At 37.3% G+C, this 14,577-nt stretch overlaps 1 protein-coding gene across 4 annotated transcripts in view; it reads left to right on the plus strand.

The window, feature by feature from the left end:
- Positions 1–14,577, plus strand: part of LOC113547554 (dipeptidyl aminopeptidase-like protein 6) — a 190,613-nt gene that overhangs the window by 156,571 nt on the left and 19,465 nt on the right. For all 4 annotated transcript variants that reach the window (XM_026947941.3, XM_026947942.3, XM_034306261.2 and 1 more), the window contains 9 exons: positions 3,928–4,022; positions 4,646–4,720; positions 6,010–6,062; positions 6,845–6,926; positions 9,924–10,044; positions 12,694–12,848; positions 13,254–13,351; positions 14,113–14,236; positions 14,331–14,369. In XM_026947941.3, the coding sequence (XP_026803742.3) occupies positions 3,928–4,022; positions 4,646–4,720; positions 6,010–6,062; positions 6,845–6,926; positions 9,924–10,044; positions 12,694–12,848; positions 13,254–13,351; positions 14,113–14,236; positions 14,331–14,369 (842 nt within the window). The remainder of the gene's footprint in view (positions 1–3,927; positions 4,023–4,645; positions 4,721–6,009; positions 6,063–6,844; positions 6,927–9,923; positions 10,045–12,693; positions 12,849–13,253; positions 13,352–14,112; positions 14,237–14,330; positions 14,370–14,577) is intronic.

Below are 14,577 nucleotides of genomic sequence, written 5' to 3' on the forward strand. Positions count from 1 at the left end.
CATAATCTTTAAGCACAGTTTCTACCCCCAAGCCAGCAGGTGGCTCAAACTCATTAGAAGCACTTAAACCATCTAAAACACAAAATCTGGTGTCAATGTTCTGCATTACTGGACACTGTAACATTGCACATGCCACTTGGTAAAAATTACACAGTGCACATGCCACTTTCAACATTGCATAATGAGTGGATGTTATGTTGTCTTTTGGCAAGTAAGAATTCTCTGTGCATATGTAGATGACAATGAAAAGCTTCGACTTTGACTAGTATCTGTAATACTTGGTTCATTTAGCAGCTCAGCTTTGTTCAGGGACCTTATGATCCTATTCATTTTCAGAAGAATCAACAGTTTCCATTATAAATACTAACCTTCATTTGACTTTTCACAATAGTTAAGTATTTGCTATTGTTGGCAAAATATTCCCATTGATTGCTTAAGATCCAGTGTTGTACTTTTAGTCATCTAACAACTAAACGTCTGGCTCAGGAAAATGTCTCTGAATAATTGTATGTAATTTACGGTATACTTAATTTTCACATCATTCTTAATTATGCATCAATTCCCTAATTAAAATTAAAAATGCATCTGTCTACTCTCTTTAAGAATATGTCACGTATGTCCTTTGTCCTCTGCTCTGTTTTTTGTAATGGACTCTCGTTCTCATTCTGCACTCCACTGCTGCTTGGTAATTGTGATTAAATGGCTCTATAATCATCTCATTAGTGGAACAGAATGATCAGATCCTTCAGCGTGGGGTGTAAACCAAACAGCTATGTCACACCAGGAATTAAATGGTTAGCACTCAGTGTGGCCTCAACCATCTGGTTTCTCTACTTTAGTGCCATATTTTTTTAAATTCCTGCATATTTCACCCACTATAGACATTTACCTAACAGATGTATGATGTTTTAACCCTTCAGCCCTGGTGTAAGAGAAGGATGAAGTGGAGGAGGTGCTTTATTCATTGTCCACAGATCACAAGTCTGCTAGAAAATCTGAAATCTAAACACTGGAAAAGGGAAGTAGTAGCAGGAAGTGCTGCGAAGAGTGTGTTAACCTCAGCAGAGGCACCGCTGGAGTTTGGAAATGCTGTAGATAACAGAATAAACAGTGCTGAGGAAGTTGGGAGCAGATCAAAGTCTGCAGTTTCGCACCGGGAAACGAATTATAAAGATAGCAGGTGACAGCAAGTGCACTCTGCAGGAGATAGTGTACATCAATAGAGCAGGGGAGATTAGGTTCAGGACAAGGCCTGAGGCGCTAACGTGGCTGAGCGATGAGGACGGAGAAGAGCTCGGTGAGCAGAACACATCCGTGTGCATGCAGTTATAAATTGATTCTGAGAGAAGGAACACAGGTAGAAGAGAAGAAGTGAAGCTACAGGGGAATGTGTTCATACGGAAGTGAAAAATCAGTTCATTTGAGGAAAAAATGGGCTAGTTAAGATGTTTAACATTGACCTTTAAATTTAGACAATGGGAGTTACTGTTACCACCCTGAAGTTGATTATATTCCTATAGGAACATGTTCCCAAGTGTTTTATTCATCTTAAACCATGGCAATTTTTCAATTATTACAATTTTCTATAATTAAAGAATGACTCATCATACTTTTTTCTGTATATAGATATTTAACAAGTTAGTTCCTGTTCTCACTTCATTATAACAGTATATAGGAATAGGAACAGTCGTAGACTTACCTGCGTCATAACAACTCACTTCCTGTTCCTCTTTTATTAGCACTTTCTGGTCAAGGACAGTCAGCATTATGCCTCAGCAAAGTCTTGCCACTATTGGAAGTTATATTGCCATAACTGTGTTTTTGACCTTTTGCTATTCTCTGTTTTGACTCCTGGACTCTGACTTTTGGATTATCCCTGCCTGATTTTGACATTTTAGATGATTACTGTGTATGACCTATGCTGTTTGGGCTTTCAATAAAACCTTTGCACATGGGTCCTCATGCCTCTCCTGAATGTGATTTATTACAAACATCCTGCCTTTTTTCTCTCTATTAATGTTAATACAACAAAAATTGCAGCTTGTCATGTTACTGAGAAACCACAAAGCGTAAACTCCTCTGTCCTGAAAATGTTGAAAAACTTAGTTACAGCTTTACTTCTGACTGTTACAAAGTGCCAACACTGGACACTCCTTCCATAAATCTCCTAACAGAATATGTTTCCACACACAGTGTCCAATCTGCAAGTCTCTGTGAGTGAGCTGTTACTAGAGAAACGATAACCTATTAGAACAAGCACATTAATATAAGCCTCTGATTTGCTTGATACTGTATTTGTTGGAAGCAACAAAAAAACACTTCCTGTTATTTTAATTGTTCTAAAGTCATTGTATTTCACTTACTAACTTCCAGGGGAAGCGTCTATCACCTGAATATCACCTTAAGCTTCTATACTGTATATGCATTCTGAGTAGGTTTCATAGTGACATGATACAGTATTTGGCATAGAAACCACCAAATACACCACATTTCATACACCCTTTCTCCTTCTGCCCTGTGCATGTCAGACTGCTTGAACACTAGCACAGCTGTGATTATATCGAGAAACAACTCAATGGAGAAACCCCACCCCTTTTTTGCCCTACCCTTTATCATTGTTCTCAATTATGTCTGGTTTGTTTCACTTGTTCTGTTTTTACCTGTTGTCCTGTTTGTGTGTATATAAACTCTTTCCAAGTCCTGAAAAAACAAAGCCAGCTCTAGCACATTAGCAGCCAAGTCAAGCTCACAAGCTCCTTCCAGCTACAAAACTTAGCTGCCATTTTGGAATAAACACAGCCTAAATCAGCACTGGTTTTGAGAAACTGGGCAGCAGTCATGCATTTGATATGGTTGCTCAGGTTCAAACTCTGCAATACAACTCTAGGCTGCCAGGGAAAACTTGTCACATGGTCAAATGTATATAGATACATTTGGTTATATATATATAGATATAGATATAGATATAGATATATAGATAGATAGATAGATAGATAGATAGATAGATAGATATAGTATAAGTTTGACCCAAAAGTCGAGTGAAAAAATTTAAATATTAAACATTAAACATTATGAAACATTAAAATATTTCATTCCAGTTCTAATGAAAGACAATACACCTACCTTTATTTTATAATCTAATCTATTGATGGAAAAACAAAATTAGTATAAAAATGTTAAAGAATTGAATTGAGTTCTCATTTTGATTATCAGCATCATCTACATCAGTCTCTGTCTCATCACCTGAGGTAAAAGACACTCATGGCATTTAAATATGAGCTCCGTCATCATCTTCTTCACTCCACTGATCTCTGTTCACGCTAACATCGATGGAGAGAATAATCGCTGATTTATTCATTTTATTTGGTCAGAGTGTGTAAGTGCTCTTCTCTGTTTTGATGGTGATGTGACTGAGCAGGAGCATCACGGACAGTTGACAGTCTCTATCTGATTACAAACTGAACTGATTAGACTTATTATTATTAGACAGTGTGTAACTGTCCTAGAAAATCACAATTAGCTAGAGACTTAGCTACAATTAGCTAGAGTTTTTAGACATCTTTAGGGAGATGGACTGTTTTGTTCTGTGTTTGTTAAACTGATTTACACATTATGATCTTTGCAGATGCCAAGGCAAAGTTAGAAAGTAGCCTACATAAAAACATTTCCCTTTCCAGTTGTGGTGAAATATATTTGTGCTTTCTTAAAGTAGAAATATCAAAGTATATTACAGGCAGAAAACCAGTAGTGTTACAAATATTTCCTATTAAAAAAACAGCTTCAGTTAAATGTTTTGTGTATGAACAGTAGATTAAAGTCATGGCTCTCAGGGGTATTCTGTTGTCCAGGTTTACTTCCTCTGTAGTTCCAGTTTATGGTTGCAATTCTTAATGTTTTATGGTTGTGTCCATGTCTTTCCTTGTGTAGGTAAGGAGCTCCTGTATCGCACTCGTGAAGGTGATGTGGTCAAGTTCAACATGGAGACGAACGAAAGTACAGTGTTGGTGCCCAACAGGAAGTTTGTAAGCCTCTCTTTCTATATGTCCTAAATCTCTCCTTGAAACAATAATTAACACATACTAAATTTGGTGACTTCAGTAAAAAAGTTATGTCAATATTTATGGAAGGAAAGTTCCTGGTATTCAGAGTCGGGTTACGCAGCTGCTTGGGTTGATTTTCTGAGCTATACACATTTTCTTAAGTAGAAGCATCTGAGACTTTTCAATAGCGTCTTGACCACCACCTTTAAACCTGAAAAAAAAAATCAGGGATAGAAAATGCAGACTGAAGAAGAAAATTCTTTGCTGTCAAATGTAACATGGAATCAGATAAAATCAAGAAAGGATTTAAAAATAAAAAAGACAAATATGATTATATATGAAAGAGAAAACGGAAAGCATTGAAATACTGTTAATCTAATAGGAGTCTAGTATACTGCCAATGTATTGCTGTATGAATAGTCCTATTTGTAATTGTCGCATTAATCACTGCAAATTTGGTTAAATTTAACAACGTGGCTTCCACACTCATTATTCCACAGCTATGAGTACGCATCTGAGAGAACCACATGCAATCTGCAGCCTAGAAATTAGAACTAAAAATGCTGGGACACATCTGTCCTTTCTTCTTTATTTCTACTTTACAGGAAATGTATAAGGCCAGTGACTATGAGCTTTCTCCAGACATGAAGCATGTGCTGCTTGCTTACAATGTGCAGCCGGTAAGAGACACACACACACACACACACACACACACAAACACTGTGCAGGGACAGAGGGGGTGAGAGGGGAAAATGTGTGAACTAGTTTCTTATTCCATGTCCGTCTCAACATTGCCTTGATGGATGACAGCTCTGTCCCCTAACTGTCATTACACACACACACACACACACACACACACACCCATACACACTCACCTACACAACTCTCTCTGCAACTCTGTCACACACTCGCTTGTCCTTCACAGAGGATTTTTCTTTCTCTCTCTCTTCTTGTTTACCTTTCTATCCCAGTGACCCTCTCTTCTCACTCTCTCACCTGTGTGTGTGTGTGTGTGTGTAAGTGATAGAGAAACAAGCAAATGTGTGCTAGCATGCTAATCATCAGCAGTTTAAATGTCCTCTATAAGACATGGGTTAGTGATCTGTTCAGTTCCCAGCATGCATTGTAGTGTCTCTGTCACAGCTGATGATAGAGACTGGTGTGAGAAACTGATAACTGTGTTTCCTTTAAAGGTTTTTAGACAAAAAGAAACAAAACAAAGCAAAGCCATCCACTGACCGATCATCCTGCTCACCCACCTAACAACTGGCACATTCCTCGGCCCACCCACCCACAAATTGAAATCCAACCCATTGACCACTCAACCCACTCATCAACTAACTGACTAATTAACGTGCTCACCCAACCAAATCACCAATCCACCCATCAAATTATCTACCAATCCACCCACCCACAGAATGATTTACCATCCCATTCACCCACCCACCAAATGATCCACCATACCCACTCCCCACCATTTGACCAACTGACTCATCTACAAACCCATTCACTGATCAACTAATTCAACTAACTAATCAACCCATTCAAAACATGCTCACACACCTAGTGATTGACTGACCAACTGATCTACCAATACGGATCAACCAACTGACTGACTAATCAACCCATTCACCCTCTCACCCCTGATTTACCAACCCACTCACCCACAAACCTATCCACCGATTGATCAATCAACAGACCGAATGATCTACCACCCCACTCACACACTGATCAATTGATGGATCAACCCACTCACTAATCGCTCAAACTACTCACTAATCAACTGATCTCACAACCCCACCCACTAATTAAAACACTCCCCGATTGAACCCCACCCCCACCCATCAACCCACCAATCATCCCACTCACAGTCACCCAGCAAATTACACTTGAGCTGGCAGGAGCCAACGAAGTCATAACTGCCATAGTATTAATTCTGTCTGTTTCTCTTTCTCTCTCTTTCCTGCAGATTTATCAGCACTCTTTCACTGCATACTACATCATTTGTAGTTTGGAGTCCCCGTAAGTATATACACACACACACACACGGCAGCAGCAGCAATAATAACAGGCAAAACACTAATAAACTCTTAAATTAACACTTAAATGCATCCTCATTAGCCAGATGTGCATGATGCAAGCTCATAAAAGATAACAAGTATCAAAACAACACATTTTAGTCCCACAGTTAGACAAACTGAAAGACATTACTTTACAGACATACATTAAATCACATCATGCCACAGCCCTGTTGAAATCTGGAGTCTGGTCAGGTGGTTGGTTGTTTAATTAACATCAGCTCTGACAGCAGTCGTTATTGTTTCTATAGTAACAGCTCATTTGCAGGAACATTTCTGTCAGGAGATGTTTCTGTAAGGAGATGTTTATTTAACATTGATGGAAGGAGTCTCCAGAGTCAGTGCTTTGAAACAGTCAGAGGTAAAGCTGTAACTTTAACTTTACATTTTACGGTTTCTCAGTAACAGGACAAGCTGCGATTTTTTTGTCTTATTAACTTCAAGAGAGAGAATAAAGAGAGTCTGGTGAGGGAACGACTGTTTATAGCTGCTATAACGTAAGTGAGAACAGGAACTATCTTGTCTCCCAGACGTTCACCAAAATTAAAAATAACTGTAAACAAATAAAAAGTATGATGTGTCATAAAAGTAACTCCGCTTCATCACACCATCCCATCACTCAGTATTTTATTATAACAGCAGCACATATTGTGGTTTATTGATTAGTTAAATCCCTATCAGAGGACAGCATACAAAAAAAACAGCATGTGTTTGTGTTCTTTACAGGGAAACATGGATTCTGAATCCTCCAGAAGTGCGAAATGCTCCACTTCAGTATGCAGGTTGGGGGCCACGCGGCCAGCAGCTGGTGAGAACCAACTACTGTCATCTAAATTCTCCATCATGCACCAATTTCACACTAAAATTATCTTTAGCAATTATTAAACACCTTTGGTCTCTATCAAACATCTGCATACAGACTTTGGAGTCATGAAGAAAATGGCAGCATGTTTTTCAAGCTCTTCCAGAGTTGGGGAAAATCATGTACACCATGATTTGCTAGCCAGGATGTGATATCATCCAAAAAAAATTATTTGTAAAATTTGTGAGAGAAAAGCAAAGACACTGAAGTAGACTTGGTTGCTGCTAGCTTAGAAATGGCAGAGGTGGTGTTCCAGAGTGGTGCAACTGAAAAGCATTGACTCTACTGTTGTGAGATAGAATTTGATTCCTGTCCATTCTACAGCCATCCATGGCCGGGAGACCAAGATTTCAAGAGAAAATTTGGGTTACCATCCAAAAAAAAAGGCTGTGGTGTTATCTGAGATAAAGGCATCCCAAAAAGAGTCAAACACTAAGCTATGAAAAGAAATAAGCAGGACTGGAGAAATCTGAGCAAAGTGTCAGGGTAACCTAAGACAGACTGTTAGCTTACCTTCTGAGAAAGAGAAAGCAGAATGCTGTGATCTGAAAAACAGTTCAAGATGATCAAATATTACAATAGATGGTGTAAAAGACAGTGTCAAAGGCTACAGCATTACTGTGGAACCTCATACACCTTCCAGAGGACACAGCTGTCAGCATTGAAAGAGCTTATAGATCACTAGAAAACCCAAAAGCTGCCCTGAGGTAGTCAAGATTTCACACTCAAAGAGGCGAAGCAGAGAGCTCTGTTCACCGCTTGGAACAAGTGACACATGGAATTTCAGAGGAATCGAGTATCTGGATAATGATTATTCAATCAGCTTTCGGTGTAACTGTAAGGAGTTCGAGGATATTAAATGATAATTAAGAAGCTGTACAATTGGGGCTCATGAGGGGTCCAACAGAAAAGCATCAGCCCTATCATTGAGAGATCACAGTTAGCGCTTTCCTCTGAGTGTTCAGCTGCGTTGTGACATAACATGAGCAGCAGGTCGAAAAGATGCAGTTGGCTGGCTTCACATGTCCCGGAGGAAGCGCATGTTAGCCTTCACCCTCCAGCTGGTAGCTGTCGTATGAGAGGGGAGAGCTGGCTGGTGGGTAGGAATTGGCAGGTGACCAATTTAGAGGAAATTTGGGAAAAATGAAGAAGTTGTACAAATAAATTATAATTAAAGACCCCTTACTCTTCAGTGCTGGTAGTGTTCCTCAGTGAAGCAGAGAAGAGCTTCTCATTAGCTTCTCATTAACCATGAAACATCTGGCAATTTCTACAAGGCTATCTGAAGAGGAGGAGCTCCAGATAAAGCTGCACCAACTCAGCCGGCTTATTTTAAGATAAACGTGGGTTCTGTACCACTTTTTGGATCATCGATGGTCAGTAACACCCTTAATCCACAGATGGGAGAGCACACTGAAAAAATTAACATTATTAAAAAATAAGAAAAAAGTGAGGCAACAAGATTACACCCAAAAATTTGAGTCATTTTAAAGACGTAAAAATTATGAAAAATGAATGAAATTATTCAAGTTCATGAAACAGTCTGGTAGTTTTGTTTTTGTTTGTTTGTTTGTTTGTTTGTTTGTTTTTTAAAAGGTTTATTCTACTAAATATGTGAACTACCAAACAAATTACTTGGATTACATGAATATAAAGTTATCATTGTCATTTTTTACCAGATTACTCAAATATATTGATTTAAACTACTCAAAAAATGATTTTACAGACAGTAATCTAGATAAAAAAACAAACAGAAAGATATGATTAATAATTTGTTTTTGGACAATTTTTTAAAAAGTTTTGTTGGACAGGTGGAAGGTTGCAAGTGCATAAATTCAATGTTCTTTATGTAAGGATAATCCAGGAATCACAGTCAGCAAACTTGGCAGGAGTCAAGGTACAGGCAGACACAGTAAACACAGGCATATCTCTAATAAACTTTAGCACAGGCCCAGATATAAACATGGAATTAAACCTGGAAAGAAAGAACAGGGAATGTGAGAAATGCAATGAGACAAAGGAACGTGAGACAAACTAATCAAGGGATTAACTCAGAACAGGTACGCACATTAGTTATCAGACCAATGACAGGACAGGGGGCGGAGCCAGGCACAAATACATGGGTGCAATGTAAGCAAAAAGCACATGGAGGGAAGTAAACACTAAACAGCAATGCAGCACCGTGAAATAGCTTCCCTGCAAGAGACTCGCTTATCAGATGATATATATTTAAATCATAAGGTATCGTTCGCCTCTCGAGTCTACTTTTTATCTCTTTACATTTTTTTCTGCACAGCTCTGTATCTGCTTTCTAATTATAAAGACAAGCAGGGAAGATGTATATTCTGATAAATGGTTCACCTGATTGGTCTCTCTGCTCAGTGTTTATGTACCTGATGAAGATGATCTTGAGTTTATTACGAGTGTTTTTAATTTAGTTTCTGGAAACTCTGAAGGGATTTTGCTGATTGGAGGCAATTGCAACTGTTATTTTTGCTCAGGTAGATTAAAAACCACATTTTTTTCACATTTACAACACTGTTAAATATGAGAACAAACCTTAAAGGCTGCTATGATTAACATGGCATCACAGATGCCTGGAGACAGATCTGAGAAATTCACATACATTACAGAGATAAGAAAACTATTTCAAAATAAATTTCCCTCTTGGATAAGTTGGAAATTCTGATGTGTGGTTAAAAAGATGGTTCATCATAACATTTTATTTCCTTAGCTGCATAAAAATGAGAAATGTTTCAGAAACATTTGGATGGAAATGTACAGACTGAGACTTAGATACGACTTCAATAAGCTTTTGATCACATAGTTCTACTTCAATATTTAAATCATTATTATTTGCATCATCCATTATTATACCTTCCTCATTTGCCATCCAGAAGAAAACTTATTTTCTCTTCTTGTTCTTGTTCTTGTTCTTTTTAGATTTTCATATTTGAGAATAATATCTACTATCGGGCCACCGTTGAGAGCCGAATCATCCGTCTGGTTTCCACTGGCAAGGAGGGTGTGATATTCAACGGACTCAGTGATTGGCTGTATGAGGGTAAGCAAAAGTTAATATACAATAATAAAATCACAAATTACAAAAATTGCATATATATATATATATATATATATATATATATATATATATATATATATATATATATATATATATATATATGTTTATAAAACTATTCTTACTGCAAAATGCAATTTTCCAGGTAAGAAAACATATTATAATTCAACTATCATTAGCAGACAATATATCATACCTGACAAAAAACTCCTGAACTAGGTAGCATTAGCCTACAGGCAACTGTTTATTAAGATATACAGTAAACTTGTTAATCTAGCCTATGTCATTATTCTATTGTATCTCATACCATCACTTGGCCAACACTGATGCAAACAAGGCAAAAACAGATGAAGATCAGTCCTACAATGCTCCAGGAACAGCCAGATTCCTGTAATTTACAGGAAGTGACTAAACCTATGGAGAAGATTCCATTATATGGAAATACAATACATAGATGATATCACTTGTGACATGAGGACAACGTGCTACACTGCAAAGCTTTTGAAAAGAATTAAAAACTTTGTGTCAGAAGTGATTGCATTTCATCTCACTTTCTTCAGTGCGTCGTGCAGTCGTGACACACTGAAATGAAAAAAGTAAGTCTAAGAAATGTGATAACTAGTTCCTGCTGTGAGCTGTAAGAATTAAAGCACGAAAGTTTAATGCAGTAGGAATAAATAAACTACAAGGAAGTGAGAAATTTGACAGAGTGTTCCTTTATATGGACAGAAATACCTCCACTTTCAGGCGCTCCTCCTCTTCCCCGATTATAGCCACACCCCCTAGTACAACTTAGGGCTGTGATTGGACAGAGACTGGCATGACTGCAACACACCAATGAAAGTAAAATGCAATGCAAAAGGAAATTACATTCAGTCCTAACACAACATCAGCATTTATTTCATAAAGATGCAATCTCCTGCTGAAGAGATAAAGCGACGTTTTGCTTTTCAGTGTGGCAGGTTGTCCTCTGTCTGTGTATTGTGTCTCATCTGACATGGAGTCTAAAATATCTCAGGAGGCAATATAACTGTAATTTATTGTACATTTGCAATATGATATTTTGCTATAAAATTTGTTAATTGTTAAGTGTTAGTAATATTGTTTGAGTTAATATTCTTACTAATTATATGTGACTATTACATAAATGTTCACATATTTTTAATAAAAAAAAAACTGTATGAATAAAGGAATCCATATCCTGAACCTCAATTTTTTTTCTGAGTTCGAAATATTTCACTATAACTTGAAACATTACAGCATCTCATGTTGTGCTGAAACATTCTGACATTTCCCATCTGACCATCTGCTGCACCCACCTGTATCATGAGATATATATATATATATATGATCATCATCATTATATTTACATCACCAGCCATCTGAGGCTTACTTGTGCCCCCTGCTGGCCTTACAACATCGAACGAATAAATAAAAATACATGCAGTTACATTTCTAACATTAAATATCTGTGTGTGTCATGTTAGTTTTCACCAGTGTCCTGCACCGCTGTCTTTTTTATTCTCAACGGTTACTTTTCAGCTTCGGTAGCGCTTAGCTAAGCAGCAGCACGTCATCTGATGAAGAAGAAAAAAATGCCAAGACTCTGAATTATTCATATCATAGAGTCGGCTAACACAGACAAGGTTTCAGAGATTCACTGTGTGACAGATCAGCTGTCCAATTAAAGCATGGGACAGGAAGAGAGAGAGAGAGAGAGAGAGAGAGAGATGTTTTTTTCTTACACTAGATAATGACACTTCACTTTAATTCAGTGGAATCAAACCGTATTTTTCCAAGGCTAATTTAATCAATTAAACAGAGGTTTTTCTAAATCATAAATCAGTTCTTCCCTTGATTTTTATTTAATGCCATTTTTTTTTTGCAGTCCACATAAATTACTTAAGGCTCACGTTCCACTCTTGTGTTAGATTTATTGTGAGATGACCTTGATTTCCATGGTTACAGCATTAATTCAGATTTAATTCCTGTCAGTGCTTAAAATCTGTACAGACCCGGTAAGAATTGGAATTAATTTGACACAGACATTGTAACAAGCAAAGGTGGAGTAGATAGAATAAGAGAAAGTTATATGAATAAATAGGGCTATTTGGACACCTTTATTTTTCTGTCTATCTTTTGCTTCATCTGTATTGATGATAAAAAAATAATAATATTGTTTCTGTACTCTACTGTGACCCCAGTTTTACTGGATTCAACAAATAATATGCATAATTTGGGTCGTATTCAGAGTCAGCGACTTAAATCCAAAAGTTATGTAATTATTTACGTGGGAGAGTTCCTCGTATTGAGAGTCGGGTTACACAGCTGCTGAAGTGGATTTTCTGCACGCCCCATTCACATTATTAACATCAGCTGTGTGTAGTTCACACTTACAGATTGTTCTTGAGTTCAAGAAAAATGCGGTTTAAATTTTAAGAACCGAATCCTGTGTTACAGAGACACACCTCAAACATTAAACTCAACTCTGAACATGGTGCACTGTGAGTAAGAGTCCTGGGATGAGCAAAGGACAGTCTTTATGATTACAGGAGCAGCTGTTAGCTACAAAACTACAGCATCAAGGTGAGACGAAGCACTGAAGCTAGGAAAATCTCTCTTTTCCTCTCACAGAGGAGGTTTTCCAGTCCCACCTGGCGCACTGGTGGTCTCCCGACGGGGCTCGGCTGGCGTACGCCACCATCAACAACACTCTGGTGCCCAAGATGGAGCTGCCCATGTTCACAGGGTCGCTGTACCCGACAGGCCGAGAGTACCACTACCCCAAAGTAAGACTTAGAGCATGGAGACACTGATATATACACACATAGTGATGCACACTTACTGAGGTACACTGAAGAATTAAAAAAAAAAACATAACCAAAAAATAACCAATTTACCAATGTACTCGGCATCTATTCACTAAAACCTACAGTCTCTTAGTAACATCCTCTTTACGTTGTGTATTATTGCTCTCGGTGCGGGTTAATAAGAATGTAATGTTTATGGCTTTTTTGTGATGAATGTTATATGAAAAACAATAATTTGATAAATTGATGTTTTTGAGAAATGCTCAAATTTTTAAGCCTGCTGTAATAAAGTAATAAAAATTAATAAATCAGTTTGATTTACTGATTGGTCGAAGTTGATGTAAAATAAGAGATGTGTGTGTGAGATTCTGTTTTTCTCTTCAGGCAGGAGAGGAGAACCCAGTGATCTCTCTGTACGTGGTGAACCTGAACGGCCCTCTACATACCATCCAGATGAGGAGACCAGATGACCAGAGGCTCGGGTCAGATGCACTGCTGATAATAAAACTCATAATCATAATCACAAATGTAATAATAATAATAATAATAATAATAATATCTTAAATTTATATGTATCATGATATGTGAGGAAATGTAAAAGCACAATAATTATTCTACACAGGCTATCATATAACCGTTAAATTTGCACATGTAAGAGAGAGAAAAAAAATTTTAATTTAAAAGATACCACGTGTGCAACTTACCTGAATAAAATTAAGGACAAAAATATCCAGACTCATTTGACAATAACAATGTTTTCTATATACTTTATACTAGAATTTGCTTATTATGTATTAGAAGTAATTCTAATGACCTTTGACATCACCTCACACACAGTAATATGGGTGTATATATGGGGGAACACACACACACACACACACACACAGTAATAGTTTAATGCATTTACGAGGCAGGTAAAAGCATTACACAGGATCTGCAGAGCTGTAGCAATTAAAATATCACTGATTAAAACATATATGATTTTTTTTTATCCAGTATTTACAACACGAGCCCATGAGACCTGAACATATAAACTGTATGTATGAACAGAGTGAGACCTGTAACTGCAGTGGATGTTAGAGATTTGCATTTTTTGATGTTGTGAGAGAAGGTCAATAATCCATTTTAATGATTTTTTTACTTTTAGGTAGCCTTCATATGTTTAACATTGAAAATAGTAAAAAGATCAGTGGCTTTTTTTGTTGTTTAACTTATTTATATATTTCTGTATTATTTTCTCCAGGGAATATTATATAACGATGGTGAAGTGGGCCACGAGCACCAAGCTGGCAGTGAACTGGTTGAACCGAGCACAGAACATTTCCATCCTGACCCTGTGTGAAGCCACTACAGGAGTCTGTACAAAGGTACACTCATACAGAGAAACACTCTTCTGTACAATGTCAAAAATAAACACAGTGCTGTTTACTGATGCTATAAGATATTTGTTCTTTTTTTTAGAAACATGAGGATGAGAGTGAGAGCTGGCTACACAGACAGGTAAGAAGACAATTTTACACACTTTTCAATCATATAGGTATTTTATAAAAGATACAGACTCACCCTTACTACATAATTAAAGGCTTCAAAACAACACATATTGCACTATTAAAGCATCAGTCTCACTGTTACTGCTTCAGACTTACCCTTAAATCCTCTTACACACTAATTATCTATTATTATAATCTTCAAACTCATGTTTACTGCA

The sequence above is a fragment of the Pangasianodon hypophthalmus genome, chromosome 1 (assembly GCF_027358585.1).
Source record: "Pangasianodon hypophthalmus isolate fPanHyp1 chromosome 1, fPanHyp1.pri, whole genome shotgun sequence".
NCBI classification, from domain to species: Eukaryota; Metazoa; Chordata; class Actinopteri; order Siluriformes; family Pangasiidae; genus Pangasianodon; species Pangasianodon hypophthalmus.